We start from the raw sequence: 22,923 nt of genomic DNA, 5'->3' as shown, positions 1-22,923 counted from the left end.
CTGACCATAAAGTTCTGCAGCTTTGTGGCTTTGGGGCCATATAAGTTCTCATTTTCCAGGAAGAGTTTGAAGGGCAGGGATATTTCACAACTGCTCTCTAGCCTCCTCAGCTGGATCTAAGTTTGTTCTTCTTTTGTCAGTAATTTTCCCCCAGATCTTATTATACACCCCAAAGCATGTGACATTTTTTCCACAGTACTACTGCAGGGTGATTTTTTTTCTTCCCCACGTCATTTTTGCCAACAACAGATGGGACATCAATTCATCTCCAAGAAAAGATTTCTTATACAAAGCTTTCAGGAACTCCACCTGAAAGTGGAGGCTACAATAACTCCTAATATCTTCCAGTGGCATTTTTCATCTTTCTCTTGGAAGGGCTTATAATAATCAATGCCTGAGATGCCCCTATTGCTAATGGGACAGAACTGCCACTCTGGCAAGAACCTGAAAGCAAAATGTTAGCTCCTTTTGGGGGTTTTAACCCAAATTATATCTCCATAGGATTCCTAAGTAGCTGTTGCTTCCCAGGGTACAAAGGGAAGGACCCACTCTTAGCTTTGGCTATTCAAAGAAATGAGGGCATGAGCATGAACAGAGAAGTAGCCAGGTCCAGTGGAAAGAGCCTGGACCAGGGAGTTAGGGGATCTGAGTTCTAATCCTGACTCCATCACTGGCAGTTGTGTGACCTTGGACAAAACACTTTACTTCGCTGGGCCTCGGTTTTCTCATCTGTAAAATGGGGATGAAATAACTGTTCTTCCTCGCCCTTAGACTGTAACTCTCATGTGGGACAAGAACTGAGTACAACCTGATTATTTTGTATCTACCCCAGCAGTTAATACAGTGCTTAGTACATAGTAACTGCTAAACAAACATAAAAATTATTATTCGCCATAACAATAATTCAGCAATTGCTACTTCTCTGTTCCTTTGCACCTCATCAAGATGGGAAGACAGGTTCTCATTCACCTGGACAGCTGTTTGTCACCTTTATAATCCTTTGTCTGTCCCTGGCAACCCTACTTTACCCAGGTGCAACCATCATAACTGGACACCTCAATTTCTTGGACTATGGCTCAGCACCTCAATCACATTTAAAATAAAACCTCATGGCTGCATAATTTTACAAGTACACTATAAGCTCCTTTTGGACAGGGATCGTGTCTACCAACTCTTTTGTACTCATCATCATCATCAGTGGTATTTATTGAGCATTTATTGTGTGCAGAGCACTGTACTAAGTGCTTGGAAGAGTAGAAAACAACAGGAGTTGGTAGACATGTTCCCTGCCCACAACCAGTTCACAGTAGAGGGGGAGGTAGACAATATAAATAATATGTAATGCATGATATAGAGATACAGTACTAGACATATTACTCTTCCAGTGCTTCGTACAGTGCCCTGAAAATCCTCATTGCTCCAGAAATATCACTGATTGATTGATAGCGAATGAAGCGACCACAAATTATTATGCCTTTCCTGAACCTGCCAGTTCTCCTTGATTCCTACTTTGATTTGATCAGGAACTTCATGAAAGCACATTACAGCCAATGGGTATATCGTTTAGGCCTTCATGATGATGAAGCAAGGGTTATTCTAGTCACAACACAAATGCTTTGGATTCTACGTTTCTGGTATCTTCTATCCCAAGCACAGTTCAATACAAACTGTCTGGAGCAGTCAAAGAATCAGATGGAGACAACAGAATAAAGCTAGCTAATCTCTGGCAGTGAGGGATGAGGAGGGGAGCCACAAACCCTTTCAGAGTTTAAAATGGCTTAGAGACAGCTTGTCTCTGTTCCATATTGATCATCGATCTACGCTATGGATTGGAAACACAAACACTTAACAAAATGAATCGAAAGAGGGAAAGATGCCATTCTGACTGAAGAACTCACATGCCATTCCAAGTTCCTCTAAGAGCAGGGCAGCGGGGGCAGAATTATTTAGCAAATGGGCTGAAAATTTTACTCCAGCTTTCTGGTTTATGAATCTCCCTACTGCTTCTGAGACTGTTTCTTAATCTGCTGAATGGCACTAATAAGAAATGGTGTCTTTGCCATGAGGCACAATGAAAGAGTGGTCAAAAAGAAGCTGATGAAGAGTGGCTGCTACACAAATGTTTCTAATGATGTCTAATAGCCCTCATCTGATATCTAATAGTCCTCAGATGATTTTAGCCCCACAGAAAAAGTTTTCAGTTTCTACAGAGCTTGAACTCCAGGAATTTAACAGAGCGGATCAGGTCACATCATTACTTACATGGGAAGTAGCGTGGACTAATGGATAAAGCCCAGGCCTGGGAGTCAGAGGATCTGGGTTCTAATCCCAGCTCTGCCACTTGCCTGTTGTGTGACCTGGGGCAGGTCAATTCATGTCTCTGTTCAGTTTCCTCAACTGCAAAATTGGGGTTCGAGACCTGTTTTCCCTCCTACTTAGACTGTGAGCGCTTTGTGTAACAGGGACTGTGTCCAACCTGATGAACTTGTACCCCAGTGCTTGGAACAATGCTTGACACCATAGTAAGCATTAACAAATGCCATTATAGGCCCTTCGGTGTCCAGCTACAGACCTATTTGGATTGTTTCAGCCAGACTTGCGTCAGACTTTCAGAAGGCAACAGCAAAGGATTCCATTTATCTACCTTGGAAGGATGAGTCAGCGCTGTTGGGATTTGAATCTGTGGCTCCAGTTAGTCTGGTTCCGTTAATGCCGACACTGAGACCCTAAGCCGTCCCTGCAGCCAGATGCATTTTCATTTAGAGTCCGCAAATCCAGTGGGATATGAGGCAGACATGGAACACAACCCCAGCCAATGGCCTCTGGGGCCTAGTTAATTGGGTGGACCATATCCAAACTCACACATGCTAGGAGAACTGGAGGAGAGCAGGTGACGTGACTCCTCTTGGGTGAGGCCTAGTTTTGAGGACAGAGGCCTTAAAAGCCAGTGGGGCAATTGTTACAGGCATTCAACAGTGCCTGCCAACCGACACATCCTGAAGTACAACATGATCTTATTCAGATAAAAGGGGCTAAAGTTAGAGTTTGAGGAAGCCTGTTTTAAAGGGAGCCTTATCCGGAAGAAGGAATATCCCAGCAGCTTTTTGTCCACTGAGCTGTCAGCACTTGGCATTTGCAGACAGATACCCACATGAGCAGATGTTTCACAATCTGTTTGCCCAAGAGAAGAGCAGACAAGTGCAATAACGCTGCTACTATTAACTTTCAAAGGGCAGCAGGAGACTGATTAAGTGAACTTTTTGAATTCCTTCCTTCCCAAGTTTCCTGGTTTCTGTATAAATAACCAACCAACTCCATCCAACCATAATAACCCAGCCCTTAAGCCCAGGATGGAAGGAATTTTAAGGGCATCCCATGGACATCTCCCTTTAGGTTGTTTCCCTCCCCCGCCTCCCTCACTGCCCCAAGCTCCTCAGAGGATCCATCTCACCTTCATTAGCAGCTCTCTACTGGTAAGGTGGTTGTTCTGGTCCGAGAAGATATCCGAAAGCTCTTCAAACATCAACATTCTGTCCCTAAAGAGAGGAATTAAGGATGATTAGCAAGCAGAGTAAGCAAAAGTCTGACTCGTTTGCCTAGATCTTACTGGGACGATTTTGGGCTAAAGATAAATCATCACGGGAGCCCTTCACAGCAATCGATTAATCAATCACTGCCCGGGGTCACATTTGGCAGATATTTAGCTCTACAGCGTTTTTCTAAATGGTCTGGAAAATACATCCTTGATGTGAAGAGGGGAACCTAGTACTTCTCTTACCTCAAAAAAAACAACACCCAAACCCTGAGCTCGAGCATTTTCCAATCCTTTGGAGTCTATATTTAAATTCATGACCACCACTTTATAGATATGAAAGGGGAAGGGGCAATACAGTTTTCAGGACAGGAAACTATTATTAAGAGCAGAAGAACAGGTAGACAGATACACTGCTTTCACTCAGTAGGATAACTGGCTAATAAATAGGAGATGGAAATAACATCAATTGATGGCAATTATGTCGTTCGATCTTTGGTCCCAGCATAAGATAAACTGCATTCTAAAGCTTTTTCAAAAATCTTTTGAGATGGTATCTAATCCACGTCCACAACAAATGTTTCAAAACCTGGGGTGATTTTAGTCGCAACCTGTACAAAATGAAATCTTTAGCAGTTGAGTAGAAGCAGAACTCTGCTTGGAACACATGTGTGGGCTCATTTGTTTTCAATTCGTCTCAAATGAGAGTTTATAGAGCGAGAAATGATGCCAATTTCTTTCTCTACCCACCTTTCCCGGTTCCAAGAAAGTAGAGGTACCTGGGAACTTACTTTGGAACTGCCGCCCAAGTCTTTTTCAGCCGGTAGATGGAGTTAGACTGTAATGCTGAAACAATGGCTCTCAAGGAAGAGAAATTCTTCAGGATCCTGCATTCCTGCAGAGGGAGTGATTAAAAAAATGAAAAAAAACAAAACCCTTTTAAATATCAGTCTGACAGTGGGTTGGTGGTTTTCTGTTTCAGTACTATCACAGCTGCTATGGATTCTTACCGCTAAATAGGCAGCTGTACAAATAGTGAACATCAAAAATGGACTGTCTGCCTCCCCAGTCACCAAAACACATCATGGGTTTTGGCACTTTAGTCTTGTTTTCCTCACTTGACTCTATATAAGCTTTTGGTTGTTGATGCAGTCTTATAATTTCCAGCTTTCCTAGTAAAATTACTGGTCTACAGAGTTATGCTAGAGAAAGCAAACTTTTCCCTGCTGACACTACAAAGCTGACCTAAAAATATGTGCAAAAGATCAATGCTGCATTGAGACCTGCAAGGTTTTTAAGGTGAGTACTGGCAACAACATATTTAACAAGGCAGCATCCTCTGCAGCTCAGATTCTTTCAACCACCTCATTCTACCCCCTAGAGAGAAATGGGGGAGGGGGGGCGGGAGGAATCTATAAAACTTGGCAATAAATATTCACCACACACAGAACCTTTGCTTCTGTGTTCTTGGCCAAGAGGTAGTATTTCTTATGCATGTTCATTTTGCTTCAAACTGGCTTGTCCCACCACCATAAAAAGTCAGAAACTTCTCTGGGTTTCAAAAACAATGTCAGCTTGGAAAAACAAAATTGACTTTGGCATTATTTTAAAACAAAACACAGAAAGATCATGAAGCACTCAGAATGTCCACAGTATTCTGGGGGAAGAAGACAGACTCTGCCCCAAAGAAGAAACTCCCAGATGGAAATTGTAGCATTGGTAAGTTAGAATGATGAGACTGTGGGCATCATGACACTAGGTTCTGAACTTTTCTCTGGTTTTTCAGGGACAGCCCTCCTCCTGGAAGAAGGGGAGGAAGGGCGAGGATGGGCTGCCTCTCAATCAGCACCAAACTAAGCACTTGGTAGACTACAACAGAGTTAACAGAAACGTTGTCTGCCCATAACGTGCTTACAGTCTAAAGGGGGAGACAGACATTAATTTAATTTACGATAGATAAATTAAAGATATGTACAGAAATGTGGTGGGGTTGAGGGTGGGACAAATATCAAATGCCCAAACCTCACAGAGCCAAGTACAAAAGGTCATCAAGGGCTGTAAAACCTCCATTCCATCGCCTGCCTAAGAGGAGTATTTAAAAGGGCAGTGATTCAAAGAGTTGGCTGCTCTGGATGACTCTAGTGAGAACACCCCCCACCCCCATCCACCCTGGGCTCATCAAAGCCAGACCACAGGCAGCCGGAAGAAGAGCTCTCCAGTAGTTAGAGAAGCATCAGGCCTTTCCTATAACAGACCAGCAAGAAACAGAAAGGGGACTTGGGGCCTGACACCCTTCGAGAACTTTTAAGGATCACAGGATACCATGCATTCTTGACTACGTGTCCCAGCCAGGAACATGTCTTCCAGTTCTGTCACACTGTACTCTTCCAAGTCATTACCACTGACTGACTGCATTTCAGCAACAACGTCAGAATGCGTTCCACTTTCCATCATAACCCAAGGCCAAATTCCTATCAGTGGAGGGCCACTATGACTGAAGCTGATGCTGAAGGGAGCAATACCTGTTTTGCTGATGGGTTTCAAAGCCCGTATTAGCCTTTCAACCCAACATTTAGATGTTGATGTAGTGCTATTTGGTGCCCTCATAATTATGCATGTACCTGTGGGCACACAGCTTTCAGGAAGACTAATGCTTTTAGAAGAGACTAAGCGTGTTCACAGACCTTTTGGATGTTTCATCATTTGACTTTGAAGGGAAAATGTAATTTTTGCTCATTGGCAACTCCCAAATTTGGCTATTTAAAAACAAAACCCACCCATCAATATGCTGGCTTTGCAGTGAATACCTCTGCAGTTTTGTAATACTTGCACGCTCTTTCTATAAATCCTTCCATGCTCTTCTCTTTTAAAAATGTACCGAATTGCAATGCCAGAATCCAGGCCTCTGTAAGGATGGTTCAGCAAAGGTTCAAAACCCACGAGTCACGTTCTAAGCATTAAGAAATTTGCAATAAATATGGAATTTAGGTCCAGCTAACACATGCAAATTGCAATAAACATATGGAACTCATTACCAGGAAAGGGCTGATGTAAAGGGTATAAAAGTTCCAGAGCCACCTGGCCATACTTCTGGAAAAGGAGAGGATTCAAGGGATTGTGCTAGAAAAGCATAAAGGTGGGATTAACAAAGAGCAACGACAGGACAGGACAGGCAGACTGCTCTTCCCTGACTCTAGAAGTTCTTGTACTTTTTCCTCGCCCACCTCCAATTAGCAAGTAAATATGTGTGTGAGATGAAGTAAATCAAAACTGAGGATGGAACCTTCTCTGGGTTCCAGGTTCCCAAGGGGTTACTGTAAACAAATGCAAGGGAGACAACACACTCAAAATCAGGAGCCAGAATCTCTGGCAGGCTTCTTGTGCTTCCATAATGTTTGTTACGGGGTACAGTATCAGTTTTAGGGAGCTGATGACTCTTCCATTTTCAATTAAATTGGCAAGACAGTCATCAATCTTCTCTAATATAATCAGAGAGGCAATATTTTGGGTTTAGATTATACAGTCTGTTGTATGGTCTGGTATTTGTGGCCCATTCATTGTTGAGGAGCCCTCTTTCAATATTGAATCTTATATTTCGGGAAATGCTTCCCTATCCCTTAAAAATTCTGTGGACTCCTCCCCACATCCATTTTAAACTTCGAAGTCTCTTCCTTTTGCATAGATTTCTAATGCAAAACTGAAGAAACACAAAGCAAATGAGTTTAAAGCAATGAGCATAGGAGATGCCTTTTACTGTTACTTAGTTTTTCACATATCCCAAGTTCTGTAGTTCACCAACTATTTGGTGAAGAATTAGAAGTCACGCTCAAGGACAAAAAAACCAGGGGAACGGCTCCAATCTGTCTCTGGAGATTCTTGCTATGTTTATTCAAAGTCACTAGTGTAATGTTAAGATGCTTAGTCAATAGTTTCTATAGTTGCAGTAGCAGTAGCATTATAGCTAATGGAGAAGGATTTGATCTGAACTATATAAGCAATACTAGGAATAGAGTATTTTCAGAATAATCACTCTATAAGGTAAGTGGCAGGGTTTTTGTTAACTTATTAATAGATGGAAAAGAAAAGCAATGAAAGATGAAATGACAGAAGCAAAACCCCTCTTCTTCAGGTCTCAAGGGTCTAGGGTTAATGTGTCTGGGATTCAGTTTATCGAGCTCTATCTCTTCCCCTAAGGAGGAATACCGGGTTCAGAGGAGACCTTGATTTGGTCTTCCCTGGACTTTTATCAATCTGTAGGAGGATTAGCCCCGACAAATAGTTCAGGGGAACAGAGGGAGGTGATCGCTGTCCTTTAAGACTGGTGAGAGGGTTGCTGTTGTGTGGGAGTCTATGAGGAAAAAGAAAGAAGAGGAGGCTAAAAGAATGTGAAGGACAGCACCACCCTCAGTCCGATAACTCCGTCTCTTGTGCTGAAGTGAAATCAACATAACCCCACCCTTGCAGATGTTTAACTCCCTTTCCAAGCAAAGCCAAAGAACAGAGCTTTAGGCCAATCAGATCGCCACCGAGAGTAAAATGGGAAAGAAGATAAGCACATTACATGGGCAATGTTAATCCACTTCTCGATGATCTTGGCTCGCTGTTGGGTTTTGAGCTCCTTGCCCTCCAGGATGGTGCTGACCACACACTTGGTCAGGGCATTGAACTGAGAGATGGTGGCGCGGATGGTGGGAGCCAAGTGCTTGTTTTCCTTCTTATCCCTCCGGGACCAAATACAGCCCAAGCAGTGGTGCGGCACGACTTTCTTGAACAGTTGCTAGAAGGATAGAGAAACAGACGTCAAAATGATGCAGACGGAGCAAAATGCTGATTTCCCTGATCCGTGTCACTGCCAAACCGATGAGTCGCTCAAAAAGTCATTTACTATTTTGACATACATTATGGCAGACTTCCAAAAAGACCAAAGTATCACAGTATCGCTGTGATACTTACTGGTTACTGAGGACCAAAAGTTGCCATTAAACTCAGACTATCATATCACTCCGCAACCCAACCCAATTCCTGAAGGACATTATTAAATGACTTAAAACATCTTGAAGCTGCCCTCCTGCTCTCCAGGGGAGGGTGATTTTCTTTCCCACTGATCAGAGGGATAGCAGAGAGGGGAATCATTTTAGTACAGCTTTCCTGATGTTTCCTGTGAGGTGAGGCTGTTGCACATATGTAGATACACTTCCCTGTAAATGCTCTGGAATCCAACTCATTCAATTTTCCAGGTGGGAGAAACTGAGGCATAGAGAACGATAATGCTTGGCTGTTGCCCTATTGCAAAGCAGGGAAGAGAGGCTTTAAATCCAGTAGCTTGATACCTGCCCCTTAAACTGAGTTTAAGAGTCCAGCAAAACATTTCTAGGCAACCATATGCCTCCTGAAGGATTAGTTATAGAGTACAGTTTTGGGGGCCCACAAGAAAGCTTTAGCAGCCTGATCCTGCCATGGCCTTCAGCTAGTCAATCCGTACTGGCAAACTGGGATGTGATGGTGAGGGATGACTATTTTAGTTATAACTGAGTGGGAAACAAAGGCCTTCACTATTGGCAAAATGAGTTTTTCACATTCTGCGCTGTTTGGTGACAAATAAAAATGTTTTCATCACTGTATTCTTTGGATGAAAATTGATTTTTCCAGAAGAAACCACTGCAAAGACAGGTGGAGCAACAATGATTTCAATTGGTGTTCTTTTTATGTACTTGGCAGTTCTGAGTAAGCCATCCCCTTCCCCTTTGAAGAGGGGAAGAGAGTTAGCTTGGCGGAGGTGAGGAGGGAGGGCATTCCAGGACAGGGGGAGGACGTGGGCCGGGGTCGACGGTGGGATAGGCGAGAACGGGGGACAGTGAGGAGGTGGGCGGCAGAGGAGTGGAGCCTATGGGGTGGGCAGTAGAAAGAGAGAAGGGAGGAGAGGTAGGAGAGGGCAAGGTGATGGAGAGCCTTGAAGCCTAGAGTGAGAAGTTTTTGTTTCATGCGGAGGTTGATAGACATCCACTGGAGGTTTTTAAGAAGGGGAGTGACATGTCCAGAGCGTTTCTGCAGGAAGATGAGCCGAGCAGCGGAATGAAAAATAGACTGGAGCGAGAAGAGAAAGGAGGAAGGGAGATCAGAGAGAAGGCTGACACAATAATCCAGCCGGGATATTATGAGAGCCTGTACCAGTAAGATAGCCATTTGGGTGGAGAGGAAAGGGCGGATCTTGGCGATATTATAAAGGTGAGACTGGCAGGTGTTGGTGACGGATTGGATGTGAGGAGCGAATGAGAGAGCTGAGTCAAGGATGACACCAAGGTTGCGGGCTTGAGAGACGGGAAGGATGGTTGTACCATCCACAGTGATAGGGAGGTCAGGAGGAGGACAGGACTTGGGGGGGAAGATAAGAAGCTCAGTTTTGGACAGATTGAGTTTTAGGTGGCGGGCAGACATCCAGGTAGAGACGTCCTGGAGGCAGGAGGAGATATGAGCCTGAATGGAGGGGGAGAGGATGGGGCGGAGATGTAGATTCGTGTGTACCTTCATGGTAGGGAACAACTCCAGGGAAATAAACTATGGGATATGGGAACAGCTGGCCTGCTCCTACCTGTGCCTATCTCTCCTTACCTCCTGATCATCTTAAATTCCTGATATGAACAGTTCAGACTTGGAAACAGCTTTACTTTCTAAGGGAGGGGGGTAAATTGGGCAAGGGGAAATTAAGTATGATACCAGATCTAATGTACATATTTTAAATAATAATGTTGGTATTTGCTAAGCGCTTACTATGTGCCGAGCACTGTTCTAAGCGCTGGAGTAGATACAGGGTAATCAGGCTGTCCCACATGAGGCTCACAGTCTTAATCCCATTTTACAGATGAGGCAACTAAGTAACCGAGAAGTTAAGTGACTTGCCCAAAGTCACACAGCGGACAGGTGGCGGAGCGGGATTAGAACCCATGACCTACGTACGGTAGAACCAAAGTGGGACAAAGCTAAATTAGATAATCAAGATTTTAGAGAAACAAAATTAGGTTTGGTAATCTCACACAAGTGCCAATATTTTCCTTCGGATATTTGAAACTTTATCTGAGAGAGCTACTAGTCAGGAAACCAGTGCTTGGATATGACCTTGGTCAAGTTACTTAACTTTTATGAGCCTCATTTACCTCATCTGTAAAATGGAAATTAAGACTGTGAGTATGGGCTGCGTCCAACGTATCTATCCCAGTGCTTAATACAGTACCTGGCACATAGTAAGTGCTTAAAAAATACGGTTTAAAAAAACTGTCTCTCTGATGGCTTTCGATGTGTGAGAATGCTCGTTTTCTTGTATGATCTAAGTGTTTGTACCTGTCTTGTGTGCTAATTCATGTCAGGTCCTGAATATCTGTCCTATTTGTAGCCTTCATGAAATCACTAAAAGGACTACTGATCAATCTGGGCCTTGTGTTTGCTGTTGGAAGACCAGTAGTCTGCCTCTGTAGTACGAATTTGAAAATACTGAAAAATAATTTTAGCCTCCATATCACCTGACAATTTTAAATGTAACTGAAGCAATGCACAAAGGCAGTACATACTGCGTCCATATAAGTCAGCTGTTCCGCCACAAGGTCTTCTGGAAAGAGAGGGAATTCTCCTGCTCCTCCCCTTTCTAGTTCCTCTTCCTCTTCAAGGCTGAAGTTGAGGGTGCTATGGAACCCATCTGTCCATGAAAGAAAAAGTAGCAGTGCCTTACATTACCCAAACAACAGATTTAACCCTGAGGGCAGAATATCTTGCAGCAAAACAACAAACCTTTCTCTTCGGGTGAGGGAAGGAGAAAGTCTTTTTGGTCAGTTTATCTGTTTTTCTCTGAAACTCCTTTTCCTTTTGAATCTTTCCAACTATATCAGATTTTCTTGATTAAAACTTTATGAGTTGCACTTAGAGAGATTGCTATGCATTTTCTGAACCCCTCCTAAAGTCAATATCCACCCATTACCCTCCTTGAGGACTGGGATCTTGTCTATTAATTCTTTTGCACTCTCCCAAACGCTTAATGCAGTGCTCTGCACACAGTAGGCATTCGGTCAATACTTCTGACTGATTGACCCTGCCCCGTCCATTTGATTCTACCTTCCAGGATCATAGCTGGGAACAAAGATGAATGACAGGTTCCCTGGGTGCCCCCATCATTCCTGGAACCAGCTCTACCAGTGAGCCATGCTTTATGCTGGAGTTGGGGTTCTCAGCTCCATCAGAAACAAATTTGAGGTTGTGGTGGGGGAGGGACAGGGTAACAAATTAGCCTCTGGGAATCAGACATTCTACATAGTTGATGTCATCTTAATGTATGTCACTTGGCAACAGGTCTGTTTTAGTGCAGTCCACTTTCACGTATGGAAAATCTGACAGGTAGTAGTGGTGTGCAATTTAGAGTTGTTTTCTTTGGAGTTGCTGAGTCTTCCCTTATCACTGTTTCATGGGTCATTCCCTTTCTCTTTCCTGCCCACACTGGGAGTCCCAGCTAGAAAGTACAAAATTGGGGCTCTAAGTGGGTCAGAAGCCTTGGAAGTGGGAGCAAGTTGGAGAGCAAGCTCTCCTGCCATGCCCCTGCCAAAGGAAATGTCCTAAGCAGGAAGTGCAGTAGGGTGGAAACTGGGCAAACTATTAACCCCCTCTTCCCTCCCCCAAACCTCCACTTGCCTGGGGTTACTACAACTCACTATTGTTTCCACTGACCTGTGACTGGCCAGTGTTGGTCTTTCCTTTGTCCTTGGATGCAGGCAGACAGTTCCGCAAAAAGGACAAAAACAGCCACAGATATTTCCTTTGATGCAGGGGCTGAGAGATGCTGAATAAAAAAAGCCTTGAAGCCTGGTTTGGGATTGGCCCCAGCAGAGTGATACTTTGATGGGAAGCTTTCCAAGTCAAGGGAGAAAAACATCCTAGCTTCTCAGAGGCCACTGAGAGATGGACTGCAATTTAACCTCTTCCTTGCTATAAGCTGTCCCAGTGTCTTTGAGGAGGGAAAAAATTGATTGGAATTCGGCCTTCGAGTAGCCCCCACATTTCCCAAGCAGCTCCCCCAGGTAAATGCTTCCCCACTGTGGCTCGAATGGAATTCCTCAGTGGGCAGATGACTGGTATAATCCATTGGGTCCAATATCAAAGGATAAAATCAAGTTCTTTCAGGTAGCCCCTATTTTCAGGAAGTGTAAAAGATCCTGCAGTCTGATCATTTGAAATCTTCAATAAGAGAGGCACTGCATTTTAAGCAACAGGTTTTGTTCTGGGAGTCTCAAAGATGAACTTACTATCGGTTTCCAGTTCCTGCTTCTGAAACTGCTCAAGGAGGTTCTGTGCCCGTCTCTCGGGGTCAGAGCCAGGCATGGTCCGTTGTAGATAATCCAGCAGTTTCTGCAAACAAGGGAAGCCAGGTGGTTCTCGGAAATCCTCAGCACATTGGTCAAGCCAGGCTCTCAGGATTGAGGCAATGGCACTGGGAAGAAAGAGACAGAAAGTCAGGACCTCAGCTCCCCAAATTCTAGTGGCATGGCTAACCCAGACCATGGCATTCAGGATGAAAATGGGGTTGCACCGAGAAACCTGAGGCGGGAGATCTGGTACTAGTAGAGAAGCATGAGAAGCACTGAGGCCTAGTGGAAAGCCCATGAGGCTTGGAGTCAAGGACCTGGGTTCTAAACCACCACTTACCTGCTGTGTGACCTTGGGCAAATTACTTAACTTCTCTGTGCCTCAACTCTTTCATCTGCAAAATGGGGATTCAATACCTGTTCTCCCTCTACTTTGACTCTGAGCTCCATGTAGGACCAGATCATCTTGTATCTACCCCAGGACTTAGTACAGTGCTTGACACATAATAAGTGCTTAACAAATATCACAGTTATTATTATTAGTAGTAGTAGTAATGATGATTTTTTTAATGCTTTTGAGTGCAATGCACTGAACTAAGCACTTGGGAAAGCACAGTAGAAGCATGAGACACCTCTTCTGCCAACATGAAAAGCAACATTGCCTAGTGTATAGAGCATGGATCTAGGAGTCAGAAGAATCTGGGTTCTAATCCCAGCTATGCCACAAATGTCTGCTCTGTGATCTTGGGCAAGTCACTTAACTTCTGTGCCTCAGTTACCTCATCTGCAAAATGAGGATTAAGACTGGGAGCCCATGTGGGACACAGACTGTGTTGAACCTGATTTAGCTTGTATCTACCCCACCTCTTAATACAGTGCCTGACACAGAGTAAGTGCTTATCAAATATAATAAAAAAGGAGTTTGCCCTCTAATGGAAAAAGACTTTAAATATCCATCAAGACTAACTGGGATTCAAAATTTAAGATACAGGCTTGCTTTTTAAAATGGTATTTGTTAAGCACTTACTATGTGCCAGGCATTGTACTAAGCACTAAGGTAGATACAAGCTAATCAGGTTGGATTTATGCAAGTGCTGAAGATGGGGTTTAAAGACAACATAAATGCTAGAGGTGACTATTAGGTTGGGGTGTTGGGAATTAAATGGAGGAAGTTGTTGATTGACCTCCCAATACTCTCTTCAGAGGGCCTTGTAAAGCAAATTGAGTCAAAAAACCTACCAATTGATTTTTACAAAGGCAGGTAGGAAGGAAAAAAATCTCAACTCTAGGAGGAAAATCTCTGAGTCATTCAGAAATGAGACAAAGGTTAGAAACAGATCAATTTGGGGTAGAGGCAGTTTGCGGCTTGCAGGATCATGTGATTTTCAGCTTGAACTTTAATAAGAGAGTGACCCAAAATCTATGGCCTGAATTTTTCAATACGGACAGCAGACTGAAGGCAGCTGGATAGTCGCTCCATAAAATGAGATTCCTGGGTCTGCAAGAGAACCCAGAAGGGATAACATTCATCTGATCTTACAAAAGACTGTCATGCTTCAGCCTATAAACTGATAAGAAGTTTCCCCCGATGGATAGTATTCCCTTATGTTTTCCAAAAGACAGTAGAGACTGGAAAACACTGGAAAGAGGAACTCTACCTGGCTGTATAATAGGTCAGACCTCTACAGGATAAATGATGGAAGAAGGCCGGCAGCAAGGGGAAGGAGGACAAAGTAGAGTGGCTTGGCCTGTGCTATCCGACTGGGTGTAATATACAGGATGAGCAGATCAGAAAGGCGAAATTTTGTCTGGCCTTGCATGAGAAAGGCCACTGGACTCAAGTAAACCACTACTAGATTGTAAACTCCAAGAGGCCAGGGATTGTGTCTACCAATTCTCTTGTATTGTTCCAAGGGCTTAGAGGGTGTTCTGTACACAGTAAGTGCTCAGTAAATACCACTGATTAATTGGTTGATTGATAGATTAGTTGGTCTGTTGATACAAAACTGGGGAGTTGGAGAACGTGTTCAGCCCTTTGCTTTGACAAACTTAGAAATGTGAGCTACTGCTGATGATGATGATATGCAAGGTGAGGGGATGAAAGTGGATATAAGGTGTGTGTGTACAAATGCATATTTAAATATATATGTATAAAACACCCTCAAAATTCTAAGGTCCTATAAATGATCAAAATATTAGAAAGCATTAAAATTATTTGATGTCCTTTAAAGCTTTGCTCCTGCTTCTAATGAACTATGAACAAATATATAATTTCCCTCTATAATATTACAAGAAAGATGAAACTATTGCTGTGTTTCAAATAAAATAATTTTAAGGATTAATTAAAATCAAACTGCTCTTAAAGAAAGACTATAGAAGCTTAAATTATAAGAGTAATGATGATAATAATAATAATATCAAGAAGATCAACACCAACAGAGCTTTGTATATTGAGAGAGCCATCATGCTTCTGATGAACCCCATGCTTAGGGAAACTCATTTTTCACACATTCTATTTAACCAGTGCCCTGCAAACAGAAACAAACATTTTCTCTAATGATGCGCTGTGTTCTCTCCAGAAACATGTGATGTCAGAAAAATGTTCCCTAATTCCCCGACAGCAGTACAGATGACCTTAAGTGGATCTGTTTCCTTTTGGAAGAAATATTCAGTCATGGATAGAAAAAATAGGAAACAAAATGTAGGGATAAATGGCTACTTTTCAGGATGGAGAATTGTAATTACTGGAATCTCATGGGATTACGACAGTTTGGTTTAATGTCTTCCTAAATGATGTGGAAGGAGTGGATGGTGAAATTTCCAAGTATAAGGTTTTCTGGGTGCTGTTTGACACTCTGCACAGGCCTGCTCTGTATTACTTGTCACTCTGTTTGCCAGTCTGCCTGGACACAGAACTGCCACTTTTCACAGCTGGGACAGTCTGGTTTTCTCGCTCTGGATATATAACCTCTGAAAGGTTCAGTGCTGTTAATGCAATTAAAGTCATAAATTGCTATTTCCTGCAAAAAGTGGAATACTTACCATGGGCAGCTTCAGCCAGGGGCCAGAAGTGCACCGTCCACATGGAGGATGGTCAATTAGCAAGTTGATCTGCTAGCCCCAAAATACTTTGCTTTGCTTGAATCTACAGGCTGGTTTATCTACATCATTATCAATTAGATGACTGTTCAATTCTCCTATGTGCAGACCAAGCAGGAGTAAGAGCAAGTCTCTCATCCACGCACACACAAAAAATTTAATGTCCCCTTCTTCCCCGTTGCATGTCCCCTCCCTGAGTTCCATTATTTGGTTAAACAATTCCCATCAGATATGAGTGCCCTTTATTTTCAAAGTTGATACTACTGAAGGTGAAGAGCTAGAGTGTGGCTGACGAGACCCATGCAGGACGGACACAAGTGAAGATAAATCTTTGAGCCCTGATGGGTTTGTCTCCCTTCCGGACTGTCTCCTTGCAAATCTGCCTCCTTACACCCTGATCTTGACTGAAAACAGAAAGTGGACAAATATCTCCAGCAGTGAGTGCTAATATAGATAGCTCTCTAGAGGCAGAGGCACCATCTGAAGGGTAGGAAAAAGGGTGTCCAGACGGGATAAGGTTTGATTTGCATTTCTTTGCTGGAAAAATCCTCCCACTTGACTCTCTGACACAGTGGCCTTCTCTCCCTTTGCTACGATCTTTAATACAAGCCCAGTCTCTCTAAGGGGAGTTTAAAAGTTCACCACAACCCCAGGCACCAATCTGGCCAAGAAAATAATCTCACCCAAGTTGGGGAGAGTCAAGAATGCAAAAGAACAAAAACATAGGGCATAGCTATGACTGCAGGTCAGCCCTTCTGACTTCCGAGTGGAAGAGTGTTTAACAAGAAGGCTGGGAGGGACATTTTCTGGCAGAGGGTTGGATGGCTGCCTGCACCTCAGAGCAGACTTACATTGGATGTCCCTGAGAAGAAACTCACTGTACTTGATTGACTTCCAAGATCTCAGACCTCAGATCTGTAAGCACGATACAGAAACCTTTCTTTCCAGTAGGGGAAAGGCAGCATTACTCTACTTCCTTTACCTAGAACCCTTCCCTGCTCTTCCGCAAACATTAGCCTCAAATTATTTAGGGGCTGTGTCATTTGGTTGAACCCAGTATTCTGAAAGGACTCTGATTTGAAAAGTACAAATGTAGGCTATTTCTTGGTCTCCCTTGAGACTCCTCTGAGAAACACGACTCCATGAATATTGGGATTTCATGGAAAGAAATAATTATAATTACGGTATTTGTTAAGTGCTTACTATGTGCCAAGCACTGTTCTAAGCATTGGGGTAGATACATGGAAATCAGGTTGCCCCACATGGGGCTCACAATCTTCAAGACCATTTTACAGATGAGGTAACTGAGGCACAGAGAAGTTAAGTGTCCTGCCCAAGGTCACACAGCAGACAAGTGGAGGAGCTGGGATTAGAGCCCATGACCTCTGACTCCCAAGACTGTGCTCTTTCCACTAAGCTGCCCTACTTCTCAGAAGCAGGAATCAGGAAGCCCGACTCCAATACTAACTAACTGAATGCTGTGGCCATTTCTTGCCTCTGTTTCCCCATCTTTAAGTGATTCCAGTCTCTCCTTACTGGGATGAAGAGGACAAGTAAGCGTCTCTCTGTAAAAGTGGCTTTGAGCTCTCAGAAAGAAAGGAGTTATGTATATACAAAGGACTACTAATAGGCAAATAATAGTAATAATTGTATATGTTAAGCACATACTATATGCCAGGCACTGTACTAAGCGCTAGGGTGGGGGACGGTAATGCAAGCAAATCATGTTGGACACAGTCTCTGTCCCAAATGGGGTTCATAGTCTTAATCCCCATTTTACAGATTCATTCAATAGTATTTATTGAGCGCTTACTATATGCAGAACACTGTACTAAGCACTTGGAATGTACAATTCGGCCACAGATAGAGACAATCCCTGCCCATTGACAGGCTTATAGTCTAATCACGGGCTTACAGTACAGATGAAGGAACAGAGGCACAGAGAAGTTACTTGCCCAAGGTTACACACCAAACAAGTTGCAAACTCAGGATTAGAACCCAGGTCCGAGCTCTATAATCTGCTCTCCCCTCAAGTAGAAAACATCTCTTGCGCTACATTCACTGTCATCTCTTCTGTGTGGCAAGATAAGGACAATAATTTTTCACAGTGCAAATCCCACAATATCTTGTGATGCTTTAGGATCTGGAAAACATGGACTGGAAATTTCTAAATCTACGGAGTTGCCAGAAAACGGTGTTGTTTTTTAGATCTAATAGGGAAAAAGGTAAGGAGGTTCTGCCACAAGGGCTGCTGAAATGAGTTCAATTTCCAGGGAGGAAGGGAGGCCAATAAAGAAAGGAGGGGGAAAGAAGAAGGGGCGGGGGACAGAGATGCCTGGGTTGGAGGGAAAAAGGGGGCAGTGGGAGCAAGAAGCAAACAGGCACAATCCATTTTTTTCCTGCTTAACCTCAGCTTATTAAAAAATGATTCAGGGAACAGCAGAGTAAAATCTGATAAAATCTGAAAAATCTATTACTCCATCCATAATCACTGGACGATTCTCAGAAAGACTTGTGGGTGAAAGGAAGGATGTTTTTCTTTGTTTTAGCACATTGGCTAATTGTCAGTCAGAGATGGTGTCTTTCAGAATTGGGTCTCTATTTTCCAGAGAGAATGCAAAGGTAAAAGTTTAATTTAGGAACCAGGACTTTAAGCAACATAAGCAGTTGAATTTTCTGCCCTGTAGGCAGAAAAGGAAATCTAATGCTTTCATTACCCATTAATGAGTGAACAAGTCAATCACAATACCCTGGTCTCAACTGGACGGTTTTCAAGCTTAAGGAAATCATTATCTATTTCACCACTACCATCATGGTTTAGTGAGGTCTCCTCCCTCAGAGGAAATTATGCTTTAAAATAGAGGCTGCATGTAACAACTATGGCTATAAAATTCTTAATATAAAGCGAGAAGAAAAGTAGATTTTCAGTAGTTCCTTTTGTAAGAGATCTAGAGGCAATGGGAGCATCAGCTCTAGGACTATCACAGGGAAAGGGGGATAATCTACTCTGTAGCAGCTACACTTTCCTGTCAGGTGCTCACAAGAAGTTATGGCAACAGAAAATATCAATAGATTCAAGGAGATTCCGGATAAATTCATGAACAAAAGGACAAACTGGCTTATTAACCAGAAGGTTAGGGATGTAGAGAGAAAAATTAGGGATGTTAGATTGCTATCCCGAATCACAACAATGAGATCAGTGAGGGCAATTTCATACTGTTGCTCCAATCATCTTTGTTGGCTCTGTCAAGACTACAATAAAGAATGGAAAAATCACAGGTCTATCTTGAAAATATCCTGGGTCTCCTCCAGCCCTCTCTCTACCCTACCTCCTTCATATGGGAAAACTGAGTTTCCTCAAGACAGGTTTTTCTTTTGTCCTTAAGGACAATTATAACAAAATTACACTCCAGTCAGTCACCTTCAGAAAGATGCAGTAGCTGAAAATATCACTGGGATCAAGTGGGGTTTGGATAAATCCAGAGGTGATTTGGATTTAGGTTATTGGACTGTAAGCTCCCTTCTGGGCTGTAAGATGCTTGTGGGCAGGGAACATGTTTACCCTTGTATACTGTTCTTTTCCAAGTCTTAGTACAGGGCCCTGCACACGAGAAATGCTCAATACACACCACTGACTGGAAAAGCTAGGGACGCAGAAAGAAAAGTTAGAGAAGTGTCCTTGGTTGCTATGTTGGAGACAGAATGCTGGGCTGGATGGACGACCAGTCTGAGTAATTGGCAATATTAGTGTTCTCTAATCTCACAAGTGAAGTTTTAAGTGGGTAGAAAAGAAGCCGAACAGTCACTGAGGGAGGAAGAGGAAGCCAGATTTGGAGATCCCAGGATGGGCCAGGGAGAAAAGGGAGTGGAGGTCAGAGGTAAGACAGAAAGAGGTGAAAAAGGTCGATAACCCAGAAGGACCTAGATTCTAATCCCGGCTTCGACACTCATCTGTTGTGTGACTTTGGGCAAGTTACTTGACTTTTCTGTGCCTCTGAAAAATGAAACCCCAATGTGGGACATGGATTGCGTCCAACCTGATTAGCTAGTATCTACCACAGTGCTTAGTATAGTGCCTGACACAAGGTAAGCACTTAACAAATACTATAAAAAAGGGAAAGCAGGCACATAGGGAAAAAAAGAATAGGAGGAGTTAAAGCAAGGGGAATGGGTTATGTTAGTAGAGTTGCAAGTTTGTGCTCTGATCTCTTCCCCATTCCTTGGCACCAATTTTCACCCTTTAAGCAGGGCAGGTACTCTGCCACCAATTCTTCCTCCACTGAGATAAAAAATGCAAGTGGGAATCTAAAGAAAAAGATGATCAGGAAAGCTGAGGAACAGGTCTGGCAGCAGGCTATTAAAAAACACATTATCTGCTACCCTCTTCTGATCCCTCTCACTTTGGACTACCATAATCCATCAGCAGAGAGGCGGGAAAGATTTGCAGGGGAAATTTTCATTTTTCAGAGAAAGACGAGAGGACAGAGAATGGGCTGAAGAGCTGGGATACTTCCAAGTAGGACTTGTTCCGGCAATGGATAATTTTTCATTGCCATTTCCCTTTTCAATTCATGGATTCACCATGCCTTTTGGTTTGAGCTTAGAGCTAAGAGGTTCTTAACCAATGGCTCCTGGTTTTTGTCACTTAGTTGGGGTTTTTATTGGCAGAAACAAATGTCAGGGACAGGATACAGGTGTTAGGGTCAGGAAATTGGCCTTTGGCTTGATGGGCTTGGCCATTTGGTCTCCCGCCATCCCTTCTTCCTATCTCTTTCATCATATCCTACAACCTGTCTCCTTCCTTTTGCCTGATGTGTCCAACCAGTTGGTCTACCTCCATCCCTTCTTCCTGTTTCTTTCATCATATCCTACAACCAGTGTACTTTCCTGGAAACAAAAATTACCTCTAAATTTCAAAGCAGCTATTTGGAGTTCATGCCTCATGGCTCACATTATCCCTCGAAGGCACAGCCCTGCAGCCTGGCACAGTCCCATAGCCCATATATCTGAAAGAAATTAATTTAGGCCTACAATGACTCAGACTGGCGCAAGCGAAAAATCTGAACATTGAAAATAAAATCCGAAGCACCAGTTCTGGGTTTCTTCTAAAGCTGTCCAACATATCTCCAAGCATTGCTAAACATGAAAAATGTTGCTGAAAATTTGAAGACTTCTGGAATTTACTTTCAAGACTGACTTCAAATCACCATTAACTGGAAGTCTAAAATTCCTAGGTGGTGATGTTTTCCTAGAATCATCTTAATAATGGTCCCCAAATTACAGCATAACACAGGTTTCATTCCATTAATCCATCATTAGATGGTAAAGTCCCTGAGATAAAGGATGTGTCCTTTCATTGTATTCTCCCAAGCACTTAAAAAGTGCTCTGAACATAATAAGTTCTCTACATGTGTGTTAATGAATGAACAGCATTATAAAAAACAAATGCTGGCTCTTTGAATTGGCTTCCATTGCTGCAGGACATGAAGAAGAGAAAGGGCCGAGGTTCTAATCAGTGAAGAGAATTGAGCAAATCTTTTCAAACTGGAAAGGAGAGGGTAGTGTCTACCAACTCCATTATAGTGTACTCTCCTGAGGGCTTAGGACAGTGTTCTGCACACAGTAAGCATTCAATAAATACAAATAATTGATAGGGATCGCCTCGGAGAAATGTAATAAATTCAGGTGGAATTGTGGAAACAGCATTGCCTGGTGGACAGAGCATGGGCCGGGGTGTCTGAAGTACCTAGGTTCTAATCCTGGCTCTGTCACTTGTCTGCTTTGTGACCTTGGGCAAGGCACTTAACTTTCTCTGTGCCTCAGTTACTTCATCTGTTAATTGGAAATAAAACTGTGAATCCCAAGTGGAACAGGGACTGTCTCCAACCTGATTAGCTTGTATCTATTCCAGTGCTTACAACAGTGCTTGACACAAAGTAAATTAATAAATACCATTATTATTATTAATTGGGCAGACCTCCTGAAAATGGTAAGGGTGACGTCATGACATAATGCTGCAGGTGGAGTGTAACCCGGGTGATGCCATCATATGTGAGTCTGTACCCACTGTGAGTCTGGTATCCGTGAAGGCACTCATTGGCCATCCTTACGGGCACTATGTAAGAGGTTGGAGTCCCCAAACTGTTCTCGAAGGTCTCTGAGCAGTTTGTCTACTTCAGGATTTAATAAATACCATAATAAATTCATTCCAAAAAGGAAATTTCTGTTTTCAGGCAGCCATTTGGACCAACATCAGCATCACCTTTCAAAATGACACAGATCTCATATCTGCTGGCTTCATTCTGGGTTCTTTCTGTCACACCTTTCTTGTCTCCAGTTAGAGAGCAAAAGGTTTTCAATTCCCAGACTCAGCTGAGCTGCCCTTCTCCAATTTGAATTCTTTGCAGAGTCTGACACCCTCCAAGGGGCTCTCTAAACACTTCTTCATCTTAGGCAAGCTAATTCTCAGTTTATCAATTAATGGCATTTATTGAGCACTTATGCGCAGAGCACCATACTAAGTGCTTTATGTCAAGCTTATGTCAAGCTTACTGGTTTATCCCTTACCAACTTGACTTTTGTTTATAAGAAATGGGTCTGTTCATCATTAACCACCTCTAGGGGAGAAGATGATGAGTTCATTAATGTTGGCAACTATTCAATGATTCACAATGAAAATGAATGGCAAATAATTTTGTTTCCCATTACTTTTGCTAATATCACACTATTCATAAAAAAAGCCATGCTGTTGCTTGCAACTTTCTACTTATCTTCACAGAAAATGGAACGGTCAGAGAAAAGACTTTCAGACTTCCTTGCTCCCTTCTTTTACTAGTGTGGCCAAGTACCATTTAGAAGGAGAATTGTCCCAGCCTGAAAAATAGAACATCATTCACTATCACTAGGATATCCCTGCTTTGCCCTCTCCACCTCGTGGTTGTTTTTACCAAA

General features: G+C 42.9%; 1 protein-coding gene across 5 annotated transcripts in view; it reads right to left on the bottom strand.

Annotated features, from left to right (window-relative positions):
• The window catches only part of RGL1 (ral guanine nucleotide dissociation stimulator like 1), a 164,802-nt gene that overhangs the window by 25,281 nt on the left and 116,598 nt on the right, over nucleotides 1–22,923 (bottom strand). For all 5 annotated transcript variants that reach the window (XR_003765116.2, XM_029080699.2, XM_029080701.2 and 2 more), the window contains 5 exons: nucleotides 12,814–12,998; nucleotides 11,095–11,219; nucleotides 8,094–8,309; nucleotides 4,324–4,427; nucleotides 3,452–3,536 (listed from right to left, as the gene is read on the bottom strand). Coding sequence is in view for 4 of the 5 variants with exons in the window: in XM_029080699.2 (XP_028936532.1) it covers nucleotides 3,452–3,536; nucleotides 4,324–4,427; nucleotides 8,094–8,309; nucleotides 11,095–11,219; nucleotides 12,814–12,998 (715 nt within the window). In the remaining variant the exon portion in view is untranslated. The remainder of the gene's footprint in view (nucleotides 1–3,451; nucleotides 3,537–4,323; nucleotides 4,428–8,093; nucleotides 8,310–11,094; nucleotides 11,220–12,813; nucleotides 12,999–22,923) is intronic.

Source organism: Ornithorhynchus anatinus, chromosome 16 (assembly GCF_004115215.2).
Source record: "Ornithorhynchus anatinus isolate Pmale09 chromosome 16, mOrnAna1.pri.v4, whole genome shotgun sequence".
Classification (NCBI taxonomy): domain Eukaryota; kingdom Metazoa; phylum Chordata; class Mammalia; order Monotremata; family Ornithorhynchidae; genus Ornithorhynchus; species Ornithorhynchus anatinus.
Note: the sequence above shows the minus strand (reverse complement) of the source record. Positions and strands in the feature narration are given on the sequence as shown.